The 20,177-nt window shown below is 39.6% G+C and overlaps 1 protein-coding gene across 1 annotated transcript in view; it reads left to right on the forward strand.

The window, feature by feature from the left end:
* Positions 1-15,230, forward strand: part of OCA2 (OCA2 melanosomal transmembrane protein) — a 518,586-nt gene extending 503,356 nt beyond the window's left edge. Inside the window, exon 23 of the mRNA XM_021680470.1 lies at positions 14,248-15,230. Within this exon, the coding sequence (XP_021536145.1) occupies positions 14,248-14,332 (85 nt within the window). The 3' untranslated portion in view covers positions 14,333-15,230. The remainder of the gene's footprint in view (positions 1-14,247) is intronic.
* The last annotated feature ends 4,947 nt before the right edge of the window (positions 15,231-20,177 follow it).

Raw genomic sequence — 20,177 nt, forward strand, 5'->3', positions numbered from 1 at the left:
ATATATATATATATATATATATATATATATATATATATATATATATAACTGAGCCATAAAAAAGAATGAAATCTTGCCATTTGCAACAACATGGATGGACCTAGAGGTCATTATGCTAAATGAAATAAGTCAGACAAAGACAAAAACTGTATTATTTCACTTATATGAGGAATAAAAAAACCAAAACAGAAATAGACTCATGGATACAGAAAACAAACTGATGGTTGCCAGAGCAGAGGGATGGGGGGATGAATAAAATAGGTCAAGTGAATTAAGATGTACAATCTCCTACTTATGAAATAAATTAAGACATGGGAATGTAATGTATAGCATTGGGAATATAGGCAATCATATTGTTACAACTTTGTACACTGGCAGATGGTAGCTAGACTTATTGTGGTGATCATTTTGCAATGTATATGAATAGCAAATCACAATCTACAATGTTCATTGAAAACAAGCTCTTGGGGGACTTTTTGTAAATAAAGTGATTAAAAAGGAAGGAAACAGCAGCAATAATCAAAACATAATTGAATGAAATATACCTGAATATTAAAAAAAACACAGAAACACGATTTTGGAATGTACACCAAAATATGCTATAGCACAGATAAAATTAACTGAATGATATTCATACTATGACACAGACTGTCAGTATTTTTAATAACAAAGATAAAGATAATATTTCTATAAGAATCCAAGAACCTTATGCACAAAAATAGAAAACAAAACTAAGAGGACCCCAAACTCCTGAATATTATTAAGTGCCCAATAACAAAGTTTGGATAGGAAATGGCTATGATCCCAGGGTTCTAATTTCAAGTCTGATCAAGTTCCATCTATCTGCTAAAGTTACAGAAATCTTTCTGTCTCTGTTCCTAACTAGCTGTGTGATCTTGGGTAGTTACTTAACCTCTCTGGGCCTTAGTCTTGTTATCTTTAAAAGTAGAGAATACTACTACCTATCATAGTATTTTGTGAGGATTAGCTGAGCTAATGCATATAAATCTGGTTGTCTGATATGTTATCACTCATGGATGTCATCTGCTGTTGTTGTAATTATTAGAATGTCTTCCTATTCTTCATCATCATCAGTGTACAGGTGAGTCACAATTCAGGAACAACAACACTGCTATAATTTCCTGAAAGTGATTATTGAAATATGTATTCCAGAATGAAGCACTTAGGCTATGCAATTTGTGGTGAGAAATGATTAATCATAAATAGTAAAATCAATTCAATGCATACTTAGAGAAATAAGATAATAATGTTTATAAATAGACTATTAAATCAAACTGAATCAATAACCAAAATTATCTGAACAGAAAATATATATTGTAAATAGTAAGAATTTAAGAAATGTAACTTGAGTCTATAATCTCATATTGAATTAATGAAGACCATGGAATGTGTTGAGGTGTTGTGGAGAGAAATTAAAACTTCCTGTTTTATTTGTCTTTCATAAGAGTGTCAAAGGATACTGGTTTGTCTTTTGTATTTGAGGTATATGGATTTATCATTTTATTATTAAATACTTAGAAGTAACTATTAGTGGAATCTATTAGTGGAATTTAATTTTTAAATCACTGTATTGATAAAGGCAAGTCAACAAAATTTATATAGCCAAAAGTATAATAAATGAAAAAAAAAAAGGAAACAAAAATTTAAAAACATGAAACATAAACCAAGATTACATAAGGAGAGCCAAATATAGCATTAAAAGTGAAGAATCAGGGCACTTAGGTGGCTCAGTTGGTTAAGAATCCGACTCTTTGTTTTGGCTCAAGTCTTGATCTCAGGGTCATGAGATCAAGCCCTATGTTGGGCTCTGTGCTCAGCAAGGAGTCTGCTTAAGATTTTCTCTCCTTCCTATGCACCTCCCCCCTCTCAAATAAATAAATAAATCTTTTTAAAAAGGTGGAGAATCATAAATAGAATAAAATCAAATTCTAGCTGGATTCTGCTTTAAAAACAGAGATCAGGGTAATATAGAAAGGTTAAAAATAAAACTGTAAATAAAGTAAGTCTGGTTAATACAATTGAAAAGATAATAAAGGTAGAAACATATGTAATGTAAAATATAGAAGTCTTTTTTAAAAATTCAATAGGACAGAGTCAATATAATACTTTTTAACTGCCAAAAATAATAGCATCAAAATAAGTTCAGTCAGAAATGAAAGGAGAAATTAATATAAACTTTATTGGTAGTGGAAGACTTTCATGTGACACTATACATTTCTGAGAATTGAAAAATTAGATATATGATTCTCTTTTCTATGGAGAATATGCCTTCTTTTCAAGAGTCCACAAAACAGCTACAAAAATCCATTGTATATTAAGCTGTGAAGACAATCTCCATGATTTAATAACTGGATATTTACAAGCCACACTTTCTGACTACCATGAATGATTTGCATTGCATGGTAAGTTAAAAATAAGAGGAAAAAGGTGATCCACTTTATAAAAGATAAATCAAAAGAAGTAATAATAATAATTAATAATAACATAAGTAATAGTAATTGTATTAATAGAATTTGTGGTAGTAGTAAAAAAAACTATGATAATTAGTATTCACTATTTCAAGAGCATTTATAAAGTACTAGAGCTAAATCATTGCTTTATGTACTATATTTTAAGTTTCTTTGCAGAAAATATTTTATAGGAAGATTAACCTCAGAGAGGTTGGCTACTTGTTGAAGGTATGCAGCAAATTCAATTCATACCACCAGGCTTTGTTTGGCCCCCAACGCCATGAGTTACTGGCAGCTGATTGATTGATTGTTTAAGATACAAAACAAATGGTCATGGGAGAAAAAAAGAGAGAAGCAAATCAAGAAACAGACTCTTAACTATATAGAACAAATTGATGGTCACTGGAGGGATGGTGTGTGGGGGGATGGGTGAAATAGGTGGTGGGGTTTAGGAGTGCACTTGTGGATGAGCACCAGGTGTTATATGTAAGTGTTGAATCACTAAATTCTACACCTGAAACTAATATTACACTGTATGTTAGCTAACTGGAATTTAAATAAAAACCAACCAAACAAAAAACCCCACAACACACACACAAGAAGAATATAAATAGTAGATTTGACAAGTCAAGAAGTGATTTTTTTATAAACGTTTTTGATATTATAGATAAAGTTTTGGCATCAATCAAGAAAAAGAATGAAGGCAAAAATTAGGTATTAAAAAAAGGAATAAAACTACAGAGATAGGTGGAGGATCAAGATGGTGGAGGAGTAGGAGACCTAAATTTCATCTGGTCCCAGGAATTCAGCTAGATAGGGATCAAACCATTCTGAACAGTTATGAACTCAACAGGAGATCGAAGAAAAGAATAGCAGCAACTCTCTGAACAGAAAAGTGACCACTTTCTGGAAGGTAGGATGTGAGGAGAAGTGAATACGAGGTGATATTTGGGAAGATAGACTGCAGAGGGAGGGAGCCTCCATCAGCCGGCTACCAGCAAGTGATAAGAGCAGCAGAGCATAAAATCAGAACTTTTAAAAGTCTGCTCCACTGAGGGACGTCGCTCGAGAAGCTGAGTGGGGTGGGAGTGGGGAGGAGGTGTGGAACACTCACTGGGACAGTGTGGTCTCAGGACCCTCGGGGTCATAGAGAGATCAGGGGTGCCTGAGTGCAGCAGAGCTCCCAGGTATTGGAGTGGGGAAGCTGGCTGCAAAGACAGAGCCAAGGAGCAGGCTCTCAGCTCTGGGTTGCCATAAACTGTGGTCTGCAGCAGAGTCAGGCCACTACTTTTCAAGCAGGGACACAACAAGTGGCAGATCCAGGGAGACTCCCCTTCCTCCCCCAGGAGGAGCAGCACGGGGGTGCACTGCAGGAATCTGTTGGGTTTGGAGACTCCAAAAGGGGGCATGTGCCAGAGATAGAAATGCTCAGTCGCAGGTCATGTGAGCACGGAGTGTGGCGGAAACCAGGGAGACAGGAGTGATTGACTGCTTTTCTCTGGGGGCGCACTGAGGAGTGGGGCACCAAGTTCTTGGCTCCTCCGGGGCAGGGATTGGGAGGCTGCCATTTTCACTCTTGTCCTCCAAAGCTGTACGGAAAGCTTGCAGGGAACAAAAGCTCCCCAGAGCAAACCCTAGCAGATTACTTAGCCCAGCCCGGGACAAGGGTGGGGCAATTCCACCTCAGGCAAAGACACTTGAGAACCAGGGCAACAGGCCCCTCCCCCAGAAGATCAGCAAGAACAGCCAGCCGAGACCAACTTTACTGATCAATGAGAATGGCAGAACTCCAGCATTAGGGGAATACAGCACATAGAATTCATGGCTTTTTTCCCCCTGATTCTTTAGTCTTTCGAAGTTAATTTTTTTAATTTTCTTTTTTTTCTTTTTCTATTGTTTTTGAATTTTTCTTTTTCCCTTTTTCAGCCAACATCTTATCAATCCTTTTTTAAAAAATCTTATTTTTCAGTTTAGAGTCATATTCTGCCCCTTCATAGTAGTTAACCTTATTTTTGGTATATATATAAGTTGTTCTCTCTTTAAAATTTTGGGATACAGTTTCTTCCAACAGACCAAAATATACCCTAAATCTCTAGTGTATGGCTTTGTTCTGGTCTCCTGCCTGATCACATTCTCTACCTTTTTTTTTTAAATCCTCTTCTTTCTTTTTTCAACCAACTTCTTATCTTATCAATTCCTTTTATAACTCTTTTATAATTTTCATCTTCACAGTCATATTCCATGTATTCTTCATTGTATATTTCATTGTATATTTACCCTTATTTTTGTACATATATAAGTTTTTCTTTCTTTAAAATTTTGGGATGCACTTTCTTCTAACAGACCAAAATACACCCAAAATCTAGTGTGTGGCATTGATCTATACACAGCTTGATCATATTTGATCATATTCTTTTGTTTTTTTATGTTTTTCTTTTTCTTTCCTTCCCTTCCCTTTCTTTTCTGCCGGTTTCAGGTCTCTTCTGATTTGTTTAGTGTATATTTTTCTGGGGTGGTTGTTACCCAGTTAGCATTTTGCTCTCTCATTCATCTATTCTCCTCTGGACAAAATGACAAGATGGAAAAAATCACCTCAAAAAAAAGAACAAGAGGCAGTAGAGACTGCCAGGGACCTAATCAATATGGACATTAGTAAGATGTCAGAACTAGAGTTCAGAATGACAATTATAAAGATACTAGCTGGGCTTGAAAAAAGCATGGAAGATATTAGAGAAACCCTTTCTGGAGAAATAACTAAAATCAAAACAAGTCAAAATCAAAAAGGCTATTAATGAGGTGCAATAAAAAATGGAGCTTCTAACTGCTAGGATAAATGAGGCAGAAGAGAGAATTAGTGATATAGAATACCAAATGATGGAAAATAAAGAAGCTGAGAAAAAGAGAGATAAAAAACTATTGCATCATGAGAGCAGAATTTGAGAGATAAGTGATACCATAAGATGAAACAATATTAGAATAATTGGGATCCCAGAGGAAGAAAGAGAGAAAGGGGCAGAAGGTATATGGGAGTAAATTATAGCAAAGAACTTCCCTAATTTGGAGAAGGAAACAGGCATCAAAATCCAGAAGGCACAGAGAAGCCCCCTCAAAATCAATAAAAATAGGTCAACACCCCGACATTTAATAGTAAAACTTACAAGTCTCAGAGACAAAGAGAAAATCCTGAAAGAAGCTTGGGACAAGAGGTCTGTAACCTACAGTGATAGAAACATTCGATTGGCAACAGACCTATCTACAGAGACCTGGCAGGCCAGAAAGGACTAGCATGATATATTCAGAGCACTAAAAGAGAAAAATTTATATGCAGCCAAGAATACTATATCCAGCTAGGCTGTCATTGAAAATAGGAGAGATCAAAAGCTTCCAGGACAAAAACTAAAGGAATTTGCAAACATGAAACCAGCCCTATAAGAAATATTGAAAGGGGTCCTCTAAGTAAAGACAGCGTCTAAAAGTAACATAGACCAGAAAGGAACACAGACAATATAAGTAACAGTAACCCTACAGGCAATACAATGGCACTTAATTCATATCTTTCAATAGTTACTCTGTATGTAAATTTGTATGGAACCAGAAAAGTCCCCGAATAGCTAGAGGAATGTTGAAAAAGAAAAGCAAAGCTGGTGGCATCACAATGGACTTCAACCTCTATTACAAAGCTGTAATCATCAAGACAGTATGGTACTGGCACAAAAACAGACACATAGATCAATGGAACAGAATAGAGAGCCCAGAAATGGACCCTCAACTCTACGGTCAACTAATCTTCGCTAAAGCAGGAAAGAATGTCCAGTGGAAAAAAGACAGTCTCTTCAACAAATGGTGTTGGGAAAATTGGATAGCCACATGCAGAAGAATGAAACTGGACCATTTCCTAACACCACACACAAAAATAGACTCCAAATGGTTGAAAGACCTCAATGTGAGACAGGAATCCATCAAAATCCTAAAGGAGAACACAGGCAGCAACCTCTTCAAACTCAGCCACAGCAACTTCTTCCTAGAAACATTGCCAAAGGCAAGGGAAGCAAGGGCAAAAATGAACTATTGGGACTTCATCAAGATAAAAAGCTTTTGCACAGCAGAGGAAACAGTCAACAAAACCAAAAGACAACTGACAGAATGGGAGAAGATATTTGCAAATGACACATCAGATAAAGGGCTAGTATCCAAAATCTATAAAGAATTTATCAAACTCAACACCCAAAGAACAAAGAATCCAATCAAGAAATGGGAAGAAGACATGAACACTTTTTCCAAAGAAGACATCCAAATGGCCAAGAGACACATGAAAAAGTGTTCGACATCACTCGGCATCAAGGAAATCCAAATCAAAACCTCAATGATGTACCACCTCACACCAGTCAGGATGGATAAAATTAACAAATCAGGAAAAGACAGATGTCCGCGAGGATTCAGAGAAAGGGTAACCATCCTACACTGTTGGTGGGAATGCAAGCTGGTGTAGCAACTCTGGAAAACAGTATGGAGGTTCCTCAAAAAGTTGAAAATAGAGCTACCATACGGCCCAGCAATTGCACTACTGGGTATTTACCCCAAAGATACAAATGTAGTGATCTGAAGGGTTTCTTGCACCCCAATGTTTATAGCAGCAATGTCCACAATAGCCAAACTATGGAAAGAGCCAAGCTGTCTGTCAACAGTTGAATTGATAAAGAAGATGTGATATATATATACAATGGAATATTATGCAGCCATCAAAAAACTCCGAAATTTTTCCATTTGAAATGACATGGATGGAACTGGAGGGTATTATGCTGAGCGAAATAAGTCAGTCAGAGAAGACATGTATCATACAATCTCACTGATATGAGGAATCTTAATCTCAGGAAACAAACTGAGGGTTGCTGGAGTTGTGGGGGGTGGGAGGGATGGGTTGGCTGGGTGATAGACATTGGGGAGGGTATGTGCTATGGTGAGCTCTGTGAATTGTGTAAGACTGTTGGATCACAGACCTGTACCTCTGAAACAAATAATACATTATATGTAAAAAAAGAAGAAGAAGAAGAAGATAGTAGGAAGGGAAAAATGAAGGGGGGGAAATCATAGGGGGAGACGAACCATGAGAGACTATGAACTCTGAGAAACAAACTGAGGGTTCTAGAGGGGACAGGTGTGGGGATAGGGGTTAGCCTGGTGATGCATATTAAAAGGTTATGTATTGAATGGAGCACTGGATGTTACATGCAAACAATGAATCATTGAACACTACATCAAAAACTAATGGCGTAATGTATGATGATTAACATAACATAATAAAATAAAATTTAAAAAAACTACAGAGATAAAGATTAAAATTATATTATGATATTATATAAATTTCCTAATAAGAATTTTTATAAAATTAATATTTTTCTGGAAAAATATAAATCATCAAGGTTATTTTAAGTAATGGATCCATATGGATGCTCTCTTTGAAATTTCTCATGTCTAGTCTCCTCTTTTTTGCCTGTTAAATTCCCATTTTCTGATTTTTTTTTCTTGAATGGATAAAGAAGATGAGGTATATACATACAATGGAATATTTTTCAGCCATAAAAAAGAATGAAATCTTGCTTTTTGTAACAACATGGGTAGAGCCAGAGAGTATAATGCTAAGTGAAATATGTCAAGCAGAGAAAGACAAATACCATATGATTTCACTCATGTGGAATTTGAGAAACAAAACAAATGAGCAAAGGAAAAAAAAGAGAGAGACACCCAAAAAACAGACTCTTAACTATAGAGAACAAACTGATGGTTACCAGAGGGGAGGTGGGTGTGGGGGGATGGGTGAAATAGGTGATGGGGATTAAGAGTACACTTACCATGATGAGCACTGAGTAATGTATAGAATTGTTGAATCACAATATTATACAACTGAACCTAATATAACACTGTATGTCAACTACACTGGAATTAAAATTAAAAAAAAAAGTAGGGGCGCCTGGGTGGCTCAGTTGTTAAGCGTCTGCCTTCAGCTCAGGTCATGATCCCAGGGCCCTGGGATCAAGCACCGCATTGGGCTCCCTGCTCAGTGGGAGGCCTGCTTCTCCCTCTCCCACTCCCCCTGCTTATGTTCCTGCTCTTGCTATCTCTCTCTCTGTCAAATAAATAAATAAATAAAATCTTTAAAAAAAATAAAAAATAAAAAAAAAGAAGGAAGGTCATATTCCAAATATGTGAATATGGGAGGAGTCAGGAAGTTTTAGCAAAGGAATTGAACAGAACATTTATAGGGTGTCTTCACGTGATGCCAAGTGTTTGCAGGGCTGTCTGACTTTCCATTTCTGTTCAGTAGAGACCCTCAGTGGGTAAAGGGGCTTCCTCAACATGGAAGGGAGAGGCTGGCTAGCTGCAGGTATCATTGAGGGAAAGATGAGAGTCCCAGCTCTACAGCTGACCCAAGAGCACTGGTGCTGGTCAAGACAGAGAGAGCTGGCAGAGGTGGGCACGAAGTATGCAATGAAAATGCCTTTTTTCAGAAGAAGAAAGAGCAAGATATAATTTTCTCAAATTCTTTCTCTTTTGCTTGCTGTAAAGATGGTACATACATGTCATAAGGTTGAACACATGAAAAAGAAACCACCCAAACTTGAGTCTATTCTGATGGGGAAAAAAGTAAATTATTACAATTTCAATAATTTCATCATCACAACCCTTTTTTCCCCTAAGCTCTGCCTCCTCACTTTGATGCTTTGCTCCTTACCATGATTTCTATGCTGTTCCTCTGTCATCCTTTCTAGTCTTTAGCCATGTGAACTCTGCTGCTTGCAGCTGGTCACCAACGCAGTGTGATGGGGAACGCTCTGAAGATACCACGAGTACCCATCCTAACTTAGATATGCCTTCTCTTTTCTGTAGCTCTCCCTCTGGGTCACTACATCCTACCCTACCAGGAACTCCTCTCTCTGTGGGAAATATAATGATGGGGCTTTATTTCCAAGATGCAGGAACTTCATTCAGCCTTTCTTCATGAAGAGGATTAGCTAATTGTCACCTGGAGAGATCCAGGACATGAGGTGTGAGGCTGTTCAAATTTCAAATGATGGCTGAGGATGAGAAAGCAATTCTTGTCCTGGGGCCTTGAATGACCTGAGGACAGGTAAGGGGCTGAAGAGTATGGCTCTCAAGGTATCCATGGTCTACAGAAATTGGGGCAAGCTGTACACCCTTGTGATAAGCTCCCACAGTTCTGTAGATGCAGAAGTTGTTCTCCTGAGAAACATGCATTACCTTTGTAGGAAGGCAACAATGAAATGGCTTTTGATTAAGACCTATAGTCATGGTGTGTTATAAAGCCTTTTGGAAAGGAAAAATAAATAGGAAGAATGGTTTCAGTCTAAAACTCAAGTAGGAGACTTCATTAGCAAACATTTCCTTTTGAAAACCAGGTCTGTCTTCAGTGTGTGGAACTCTGCTCTCAGTGCAATGCCTGACCTCCATCGGAAATGGCATGGTTCTGGGGCAGCTTGTTTCCCAGCAATCTGGAAGCTTCAGTTCCTTGGAGTACTGTGTGTCCTCACAGTTATGTTTTTAACCTAAACCTGAATGCAGCATTTGTCTGGGCATCCATCTGACATTTTGCATCTTGATTTGTGCTTTGACATTCAAGTGTTTTTGTCTTTTGTAACAGAATGTGATGTTTGGAGCCAGAATAGATTGAAAATAATCCCAGAGGGAAATGAAAGCATAATGCGATGCTGGATTTTGAGTAAATATGCTTTTCCTAAGCCTTTTGGTGAAGGTACTGCTTTTCTGAGAGGCTTGGGGAGCAAGACAAATGGATCTTCTGGGAAATGGAACTGCTCTTAGTAAATGTGGAGCAGAAATGTGTATATTCAGAGAACTGCTGGCAGTGACAGGAAGTCATTACTGCCCTCTCTTCAAATAAATCTCCTTCCGTCAGACTCCTGCCTGGGCAGTGAGTGAAGCATTGAAACACCAATCAAGCTAACCACACTCCCACAGGAAAAAGCATCAGGGGCTCACCCCAAGAAGGAACATACCAGCTCTAGCAGTTTCTACAAAAAAGCTGCCTCATCCTTGTCTTTACCCATCAGATACTCAGGTGTGTAGCCAGTGTTGCCAGTGCTGCCATCAGATTGCCAATAAACAGCTTCGTCATTTGTCTTGACCCTAACATTAGAGGATTCTTTGTGTGTATGTGTGACTTCCAAAATGTATAAGGAAAAGGCCACCCTGATGAGCTTGCTCCCCTAGGGGAGATGTGCATAGAGGGTTGCAGAGCCCCTGCCAGCCTGTCTCAACCTGGTTTCTCTGCAAAGGCCTCGCTTCAGCATATCCTCTCTGAAAGTTCCATCCAGAGCCAGCATCCCCTGCATCAACTCAAGGTCATAAACCTGCCTTTTCATAAGTGTTTTCAGCCAGAAATGGCGAGCCTCCTAGAGCTGCATTGGACCACACAGCCCCCAGTTGCTTAGACCCATTTGAACCTTGAAATGTGGCAAGTCAAAGTAAGGTGTTCTATGAATAGAAAATCTACACTGGATTTTGAAGATTAAGCATAAAAAATGAATGTAAAATGTTCCATTAGAAATGTTATGTTGATCATATGTTATAATAATTTGGGTATGTTGGAATAAATAAAATATTAAATTTAATTTCATTTGTTTCCTTTTACTTTTTTTGAATATGTGGTACTTGAAATTTGAAATTACTTGGTGGCCCTCAGTACTTTTCTATTGGTTGGTGGTCTGGGACTACCTTGTATTTTGAGTAGGAGCTGACATGAAGATGACAAGTTTCTTCACCTTCCCAGGACTGAGTGTCTTTTTCTATAATAGGGGGTGGCAAACATTTTTTAAAGGGTCAGATAGTAAGTCTTTAAGGCTTTGTGGACCACATGGTCTCTGTTGCAACTACTCAACTGTACTGTGCTGTGGCAGACTCAGCCACCCTAGATGGTAAAGCAGCCATTGATGATAAGTAAATGAATGGGAGAGAATGTGTTCCAATAAAACTCTATTTACAGAAACAGGCAGTGGGCCAGTATTAGCCTGGGGGCTGTAGTTTATTGTTTCTTGATCTATAAAAAGTCTTTCGACTGGAAAACCACATTTTTCATTCATAGAATCCTTATTCTATGCATGTTTATGGGTTCAGAGATCTTATGGTACATGCAAATATCTTTGTATTTTTTTTTTTTTTGGCATGTCATGACTAACAAATGGTGGAGCTGGAATCTAAAATAATAGAGCTGGTTTCTGATGTAAATCCCTTCTCTCTCTTTCTCCCTATCTCTCCCTTCCTTATTCTTTACCTCCCTCCCTCCTCTCTTTCCTTTTTCCCCTTCTCTCTCTCTTTCTGTGTCTCTCACCTGTCTGTCTCTATCTCTGTCTGTTTCCCTCTGTTTATGCTTTTGTCTTTATCTCCATCTCTCTCTTCCCACTGGTTAGGCTAGAATTTGTAACCTGTGGGGTTCCTTAATTAGAGCATTGTAGGTGATATTAGGATAGGCTTAGGTTGATCCATTCTCCTGAAGCTCAGCAAATACTAAAATGTCTCCTTTGTAGCCCAAGATACCTTGTCTGAGACTCATTGTTATGTTAAATGAGCACAAAGGGGTCTCTTGTCAGTCTCTCCTGGTGGCTCATTATGTGACCAGACACTGGTCTAAGGCATTTATAGGTATGAACTCATATAATCTTCATAATAACTTTAGTAAATAGGTACTATTATTACCCCCATGTCAAAAATGAAGAAATTGAGTCATGGAGCTGTCCCAAGCTCTGCACCTGGACAAGAGCAGGGCCCTTAACTAATGTGTTGTGGTGGGAATGCATGCAGGTTTTGAAGGCAGAAAAATATGCCAAAGTATCGTCTGCATATTAGTGGTGGCATACTTTGTAAAATTCCTTAATATATTTAAGCTTCAGTTTCTTCTTCTATAAAATAGGGATAATATGTATGACCTACCTTATTGTGTTTGGGAAATGTCAATGTCTTACATCTATGAGACCCTTAACATACAGCAGATGTTCAGTAAGTCACTTGTCTTTGAGTGGTATATTGTCATTGTGTGGTTTACTTATACCCACAGGGAAGCAGAATGTATAGTGATTAAGAGCACGGACTTTAGAGTTAGACTGAGGGGGTTTGAATTGTCTACACCAGAGCAGATTAGCCAAGTGACCTGGATAAGTCTGCTTCTTTTTTCCAAATCCCATCTGTACAGTGGTGCAATGATACCAGTCTTGAAAGGTGATGTGAGCAGTTGATGTGGTCATCTGTGTGAGGATTTCCACTGTGTCTAGACACTAAGTGAACAATCATTTTTCTGATGGTGTCAGAATGCTTGCACCAATCCCTAGATGATACTCCTTCTTGGGATTGGTGCCATCTCTGAGACGCCAGTAACTCTTAGTTGGAAGCACAGCAGAACCATCAACAAGGAACTTCCTCTGGCCTTGGACTCCCCAAGTGTAATGTCTTCTTTTTGTGGGATCCATTCCTTGCAAGGCAGATTTGCTTCTGAAACATAGCCAGGTGTCCCAGCACCCAGGTTGAAGTATTCAGCATCTTACTCGACACTGATGCAATTTCACACAATCAGTTAAGGAAGGGTTTGCATTTCTATGAAAGCTTGTGATGATATCTGTGATGCCTGGAGTTGACCAGACACTGTTCCTAGGGTGTACTTTTCGAGAATTCAATAATCAGGGTTGACCTATTGCAAACATGTTCAGCTGTCTTAAAAAAACAAAGTTTACTAATCTCAAGAAATTTAGATAGAAGCTAACACCTTCTTGAAATGTCCAATTCTGGTTTAGAATTTAAGGAACTTTTTCACTTATGGATGCAGTTTCTGTGTTTAAATTACAGCTTTGTGGAGAGAGCCTTGCTGTGGCTCTTTCTGAGTAGCCACGCCCCATGCCCATGACCAGGGAAAGGAAGAATGTCATAATTCTTATTATCACACACTAGGCTCTTGCCAGTGAATTTTTAAGTCTTTTCAGGACAAAACCTTTAATCTTTGCGGTAACTTCCCTCAGTGACAATTCAGCACTAAGCAATGTCTTCAAAGCATGAATTCCAAATGCAAAGTGGGAATCAATTGGGATTTATTAGCCAGGATAGGGATTTGTGGGAATACAAGTACATTATGGAAGGCATATAGTGAGGGAAACTTTCATTTTCTCATGACTTCTTTTGTATTTGTACATACTTTCACTCACATATTTCATCTCACTGAATACAGAAGAAATTCCTGTTCTTTCCTCTTCCCTTCCTAAGACAAGATATTATTTCCCAATCCTACTTCTGAAACTCTCTTCAGTTTTAAACAATAGGAACTTCAGGGGTCTATGGAAATATGACCTTTCTGGGAAACCAGATTTCTCAGAAGGACAATTGGAAGATGATGCAGTGATTTAAATAATGGTCCAGTTACATAACATTGGCAGTTTTAAGTGTCATTATCAAGACCAACACTTCAATGTTATAGATGAACAAATTGAGGCTATAAAATGTCAATTAAAAATTTGCAAAAATTTTAAGCACATCTCAAAATGTCACACATTGGGGGATATCTAATAAAGGCATGCATCTGTATTATCTAGGCTAAAACCAACTCTTCAGTTTCTAGAAATAAGAAGTGATTGACTTTGCAGATATGGAAAGCTCCTAAGTCATGAAAAATATAATGATGCAATGACAAATGTAATAATGAGTCTAGATCTCATAGTACTTGCCAGATACCAGACACCACAATCCACTTTTCTTTGTGTTTCAGATTGGGCTTCCCAATGATGGTCGTCTCCTGCACAGTTGGGATGTGTTACCTCCTTGTTGCTCATGTCGTGATGGGATGGAATTAATAGTCATACATCATTTGAAGACTAAAGGAAACTTGACCCATCACCAACATCAGTAGAAAACTACCCCAAGACCACTCTTGGGACAAGAAAAGGTGCTTATCATGGGGGTGCTCTGGAATGGAGAATTTTGGCATCCATACTCATTCAGGTGAATGCTGGAAACTCATGGGAAATACAAATAACTTACTAAAGATTCCACTACAGGAAAATATGTATATTTCCAAACACATCTTGCTATGCTCTGCAAGAAAAGACACAATGCAGTATTCTACCCAAATGGCTTGTGCTATTTAACTGTCACTTTCCTGAGGCCTTCTAGAGTTTTTTCATGTAATCACTTTCCATGTTAAAATAATCAGCATTCAAATTGTATACTCTCCAAATACATATTCTTCCTTGGAAAAGGAAGACAATTTGTAAGGAAACATTTTATGTCTTAAAAAAAAATAAACCGTATCTTGACAAAAGGTTTAGAATTTGTTAGTCTCTTAATTTTTTAGTAGTTTACATTGTGTAAAATTGCATTTTATCCATTTATGTTTTTCTCTGGAGTTTTTAAGTCATCAATTACAAGTGCAGGGGGCGCCTAGGTGGCTCAGTCAGTTAAGCGTCTGCCTTCGGCTCAGGTCATGATCTCAGGGTCCTGGGATCTAGCCCTGCATTGGGCTCTCTACTCAGGAGGGAGTCTGCTTCTCCCTCTCCCTCTGCCCCTCCCTCCGCTTGTGCTCTCTCTCTCAAATAAAGAAAATCTTTAATTTTCTTGCAAGGGCAGAAATTTGACTTGTAAGAAGGTCATAAGTGCTTTTTAAATAGTATTTTACATATTTAACAGCCTAGAATAATAATCTTCAGTTTAGAAGGTGGTACATGCTATTTCCATCAATTATACAAAAGTGTGAGACTATGGACTCTGAGAAACAAACTGAGGGTTCTAGAGGGGATGGGGGTGGGGGGATGGGTTAGCCTGGTGATGGGTATTAAAGAGGGCATGTATTCAATGGAGCACTGGGTGTTACACACAAACAATGAATCATGGAACACTACATCAAAAACTAAAGATGTATGGTGATTAACATAACAATAAAATAAAATAAAATAAAGAAAAAATGCTGTTCTTTTGTGGAATGTTACATGTGAGACAAAGATAGTGAGAGCAAAGAGTAGGAGGGTCTGGGGTCTCATCTGCTTTGCTTGGTCAGTAGCATTGTTATACCCCAGACAACTGACCTCTTCTTCAGTTTTTGGTCTACTGTGTGTGATTCCTTGAGATGAAAATGTTTACTGGGGACTCTCCTCAGAAGTGGTAGTTGTATAAAGTGTCTGATTTCAAAAAGTTTAAGATCCCAGGGTACTAAATACTGGAAAATTGGAGACCTTTCTAGTTGCATTTCTGTCCCTGGCACTCTCAGGATGAATGTGTCCTTTCTATGGTTTAGAATCTGTATTTGTTAAATGGCAACCTGTGTCTTTCCTGAAAGGTAGGGAGAGAGTTTATGAGAAAATGCCCTTTGGATTCATAAGCCATCTTTGAATTCTTTGACAGCAAAGATGACACTAAGCCCCAATTTGTTTTAAAATCTGGTCTTGGTCACAGAAGCTGCTGTGTGCACCTGACTCAGTGCTCCAGAGGAGTCCCCACCCCAGGGAAGGAGCCCTCACAGCTGTTCTAGCTCTGTTCCCTTTTCACATGGCCTTACTGATGCCTAGATCTCCCCAAAGTCTTTCACTAAAAGGCACTGTCTTCTCTTCTCCCACATATTTCCATGCCTGGTGGTGGTGTTGGTTCCTTCCTTGTGCCCAGCTGCTGCTTCTAATTCACGGCTCTTCTTTCCTCCTCTACATCTCCTCCCCCATGATGCTGCAGCCTCTGTCTCTCCACCTCCCACCTCTCTTCATTGATGTCATCCTCAGTCCTCAGTCACTCCTTCTCATTCTTAAATACCTTTGCCTCCTGACTCATTTCGTCCTCTCCTCTTTACCCCCTCACTTTCTCAGTATTCCCCATTCAACATTCAGGCCTCATTATGTCTGAACTTGGTCCTCAGTAACTGCCCCTTGAATTCTTCATCTCACATATCTCTCTCTGACACGTCTGATCATCTGCTCCAGATCACCACCCAAACACATTCCTCCACTGATGTCTCCAGTTCATCAGCTGCTCCCCTTTGCTAACCTCCCACATCAGTACCTTCCTAGCTCAGGTTTCTACCTTTGCTCTAAATTCAAGACCGCTCTTAAATGAACCGCCACTGCTCTCCCTTTTCTGGCCCTGTGTCTAAGCACCTGAATAGTGCTGAGGTAATTCATGAGATTGGATGACTGGTTTTACTTTAAACTGGGGATCACAAGCATCAAACGGGCACTCAACGCTGCCTGACTCATTTCTTGCCTTTTCCCAGTGCAGCTGTCAGAGTCATGGCTAGAAACACATGGCTGATCAAATTGCATAACTCAGAGGGAATTTAACCAGTATGGTGCAGTCCTTCAGACTGGTCAAAGGGTGAAGGAGGGAAATAGTTAGCAGAACCTAGAGGTGCAGGGAGCTGGATGGCAAGGGACCCCTGATGGAAGAGGTGATCTTCTGCAGTTGGTTGCAGCCGGCAAAAGTCACTTTGCTGGGAGGAGGCTATGGGAATTTTTTTGATTTCACTCCCTTTCCTCCCTGTGATTTCCAATGTCCTTCCCATTGGCTGAAGCCAGCCAGAAGCCAGAAGGGGAGAGGAACTGTTGACGTTGTTTACATAAGTGAGCTCCTGTGGACACAAAGCAGGACAAGTAGCATGGAAAGTGGGTTTGAAGGAGTAGGTGAAAGATACACTACTCCATCCACCAGTTTTGCTCTTCAGCAGATAAAAAGTTCACATCTGCAATAAAGGAAACATTGAAAGTGCCATCAGCTTTCTTGTCATCAGGAGACAATGCAAGTTTGTCTATACTCCCTCCTGATACCATCTCCAAAATTAATAGGTAAAAAATCCAATGCTCTTTAAACCCTGTTTCACCATGATAGGAAAAGACAACACTGAAGGGACAAACTGTAGCTTTGCTATAAATGTTGGACCACCATAGGTCAGTTATCCTTGTTGGAGTTGTTCTGATACCTCATGCATAAACCCCTCAGGGCCACAAGGACCATGAGGACATACTTTTATAGTCTGAATTCACCATGAAAATCAAGATGAAAATCTATTTGCTCTTCTGCTGCATATGAGGATTCTGAACTTGCATTGGTAGTTGTGTATTACCTTTGACAGGTGCCTTGCCCCACATATACTCCCAAAGCCACATGCAGGCTTGGGTGGAGGAAGAGGTGGCAAAACAGCAGACACAGCTGCCATGGGAATCTGAGCAACTTCCTCCTGCAATTTATGTGTGCCTTCTAGACATGCTTGGGTCCGATTTCCTAACTGGCACATTACAGAAGAACAACTTTGTGGATTGGTTGGTCAGATGGCACTTGGTTCATGATACACAGCTCAATTTGCCTGGTCACACTATTTCCCATAATCAGGTCTTCAATCTGTACCAGGGTCTAGTGGCAGCCAAGAGTTGCCTTTAGTGGAGATAAGTAGTCAGAATAAGAAGGCAGGGACTTTGTCCAAATCCTCAGGGTCTGTACTATGATTCTCCCATTGAGGTTTGCCAACACCTCCCCTCAATGTGTTGTGCCATTACAGAAGGCCCACGTGGCAAGGCAGCTTGCACTACAACCTGGCCCTGCTGAAGGGCTTTTGCTTGCTTTGGTCACCCTCAAATCATGCAGCCTCATGAGGGTTAGAGTAGATTCTCCAATCTATGTTGCCTATAAAATCAAAAGTAGACCAAGAAGAATTGTATTTTGTATTTTGTGTGTGTGTGATTAGTGCAACAATTTGTCTCTCAGTTTGCAGAGTAATTTTAAGTAATCAATTGGCACTACCCTCTGCCATTTGCATCAGGATGTTATATTTCTTTCTTTTTACTATCTTGGTGTGAATGGGTAAACTTTCTAACATAATAGGGAACACACTTGGAGACTCTAATAGTTATTTGACATATCTATCCCAGGACTCATTCTGGAGCTGGGAAACAACCACAGGATGGGTCCATATTCTACTGGATCAACTATTGTATGGACTTAGCTCAAGAATGCATCTACTGCTTGCCGGCCATAGGCCTCTACTTTGTCTAGTGAATCAGAGGGCATTCTGGGTCACTGAGGATTGCAGAAAATTAACACCTACATATGAAAATCCAGGTTATTCTTTTCACCAATGCACAACTCCCCCGATAAATGGCCAAAAATGGGTTGTGCTGTTTCACTGCATTCCTCTGAGGAAAGGGTGAGGGCACAGCACTAAACACATCCTTGCCTGTGCTGCAGGGTTCTTTCTCAAAGAAACATAGCTTCCCTTCAAGGAAAACATTTAGATCTGAGAAGTAACCGAGGACTTTAATCCTTCTTATGATCCTTGAGTTGAGTTAGGGATGAAGACTTTTTTTCCAGTTTTATATGGGAAGCAGCTCATATAATTCATTACCATGAACTCCATGATTAATTTGCCTTTTAGTATAGGTCTCTGAAGCTTACTGTGGAAACTGTACCCACCTGACTGCAACAATGAAGTACTTCCTTGGCTTCTCCTGTCTTGGGATCCCATTATTCCCATTGGAAAAAGAAGACTCAATTCAATTACTGTGACACCTACTATCATCAACAGTCTTCAGAGGACGCCATCCCAGGGGTTTCCAGCAACACTGATGTCCTCCTCCACATCCTTCTCTCAAGGAAGGAAGTGACCAATGAGTTCTCTTGCAGGGAGTGCTTGGGGCTAGTGGCTAGGTCATGAATAATCAGTCTGAGCCTTTGGACTCTTTTGTTTGTATGCCAAGGATTAACCAATTGTGCATAGAATTGATGTGTTGTGATGAGCACTGGGTGTTATATGCAACTAATGAATCACTGAACACTAAAAAAAAGGAGGGGGCGCCTGGGTGACTCAGTCATTAAGCATCTGCCTTCGGCTCAGGTCATGATCCCAGGGTCCCGGGATTGAGCCCCACATCAGGCTCCCTGCTCTGTGGGAGGACTGCTTCTCCCTCTCCCAGTCCCCCTGCTTGTGTTCCCTCTCTTGCTGTGTCTCTTTCTATCAAATAAATAACTGAAATCTTAAAAAAAAAAAAAAAAAGAGTTGACGTGTCTTCCAAGTGTTCAAGCCAGCACATGGAATCTCAAATTCCACGTGAGTGCACTGACTCAAGAATTTGGTCCTTATATCTCATCCTCCCTGGTGTGGTATCTGTAGATTTCTATCCCTCACATGCTCCCTAAACAGAGTAGTGGAGTTTGATATTTTCAATAAACAGGATAGTTTGTCTTGAAGTGGACTTTCTACTTCTCTATCCAAAACATACTGGTATCTTGTTAGACTCCTGGAGAAAATGGAGAGTATTGGGGATGGGTCTTGAAGCAAATTCGCTTCAGCTTGGGAGGCAACTGACTCAGATGTGGCCATGAAATGGCTGTTAGTCAGGAAAAGCTGCTCTCCTATTTATTACTGAGGGAAAACTCAGGAGAGTGTGGGGGTTCAAACTTCTCAGTCATGTCTGAGTCTGCTCAGAGGCACACACTGCACTTTCATGGTCCTGCTCTTTCTCCACCAGGATCCTTACCAATCTTCATAGTCAGGCCTAGGCCCAGGCCTCAACCAGATCTGCTGGACTACTTCCAAGCTGCCTTCAAAGTTTTCTGATCAACCACTCATATTCTCACCCGGATAAATATCCAGAGCTTTCAATTCGTGTCCTGTCCACTATTTATGGTGTCTAGGTCTATCAGGAAAAGCCCCAGCTGATCCCACACACC

The sequence above is a fragment of the Neomonachus schauinslandi genome, chromosome 9 (genome assembly GCF_002201575.2).
Source record: "Neomonachus schauinslandi chromosome 9, ASM220157v2, whole genome shotgun sequence".
Classification (NCBI taxonomy): Eukaryota; Metazoa; Chordata; class Mammalia; order Carnivora; family Phocidae; genus Neomonachus; species Neomonachus schauinslandi.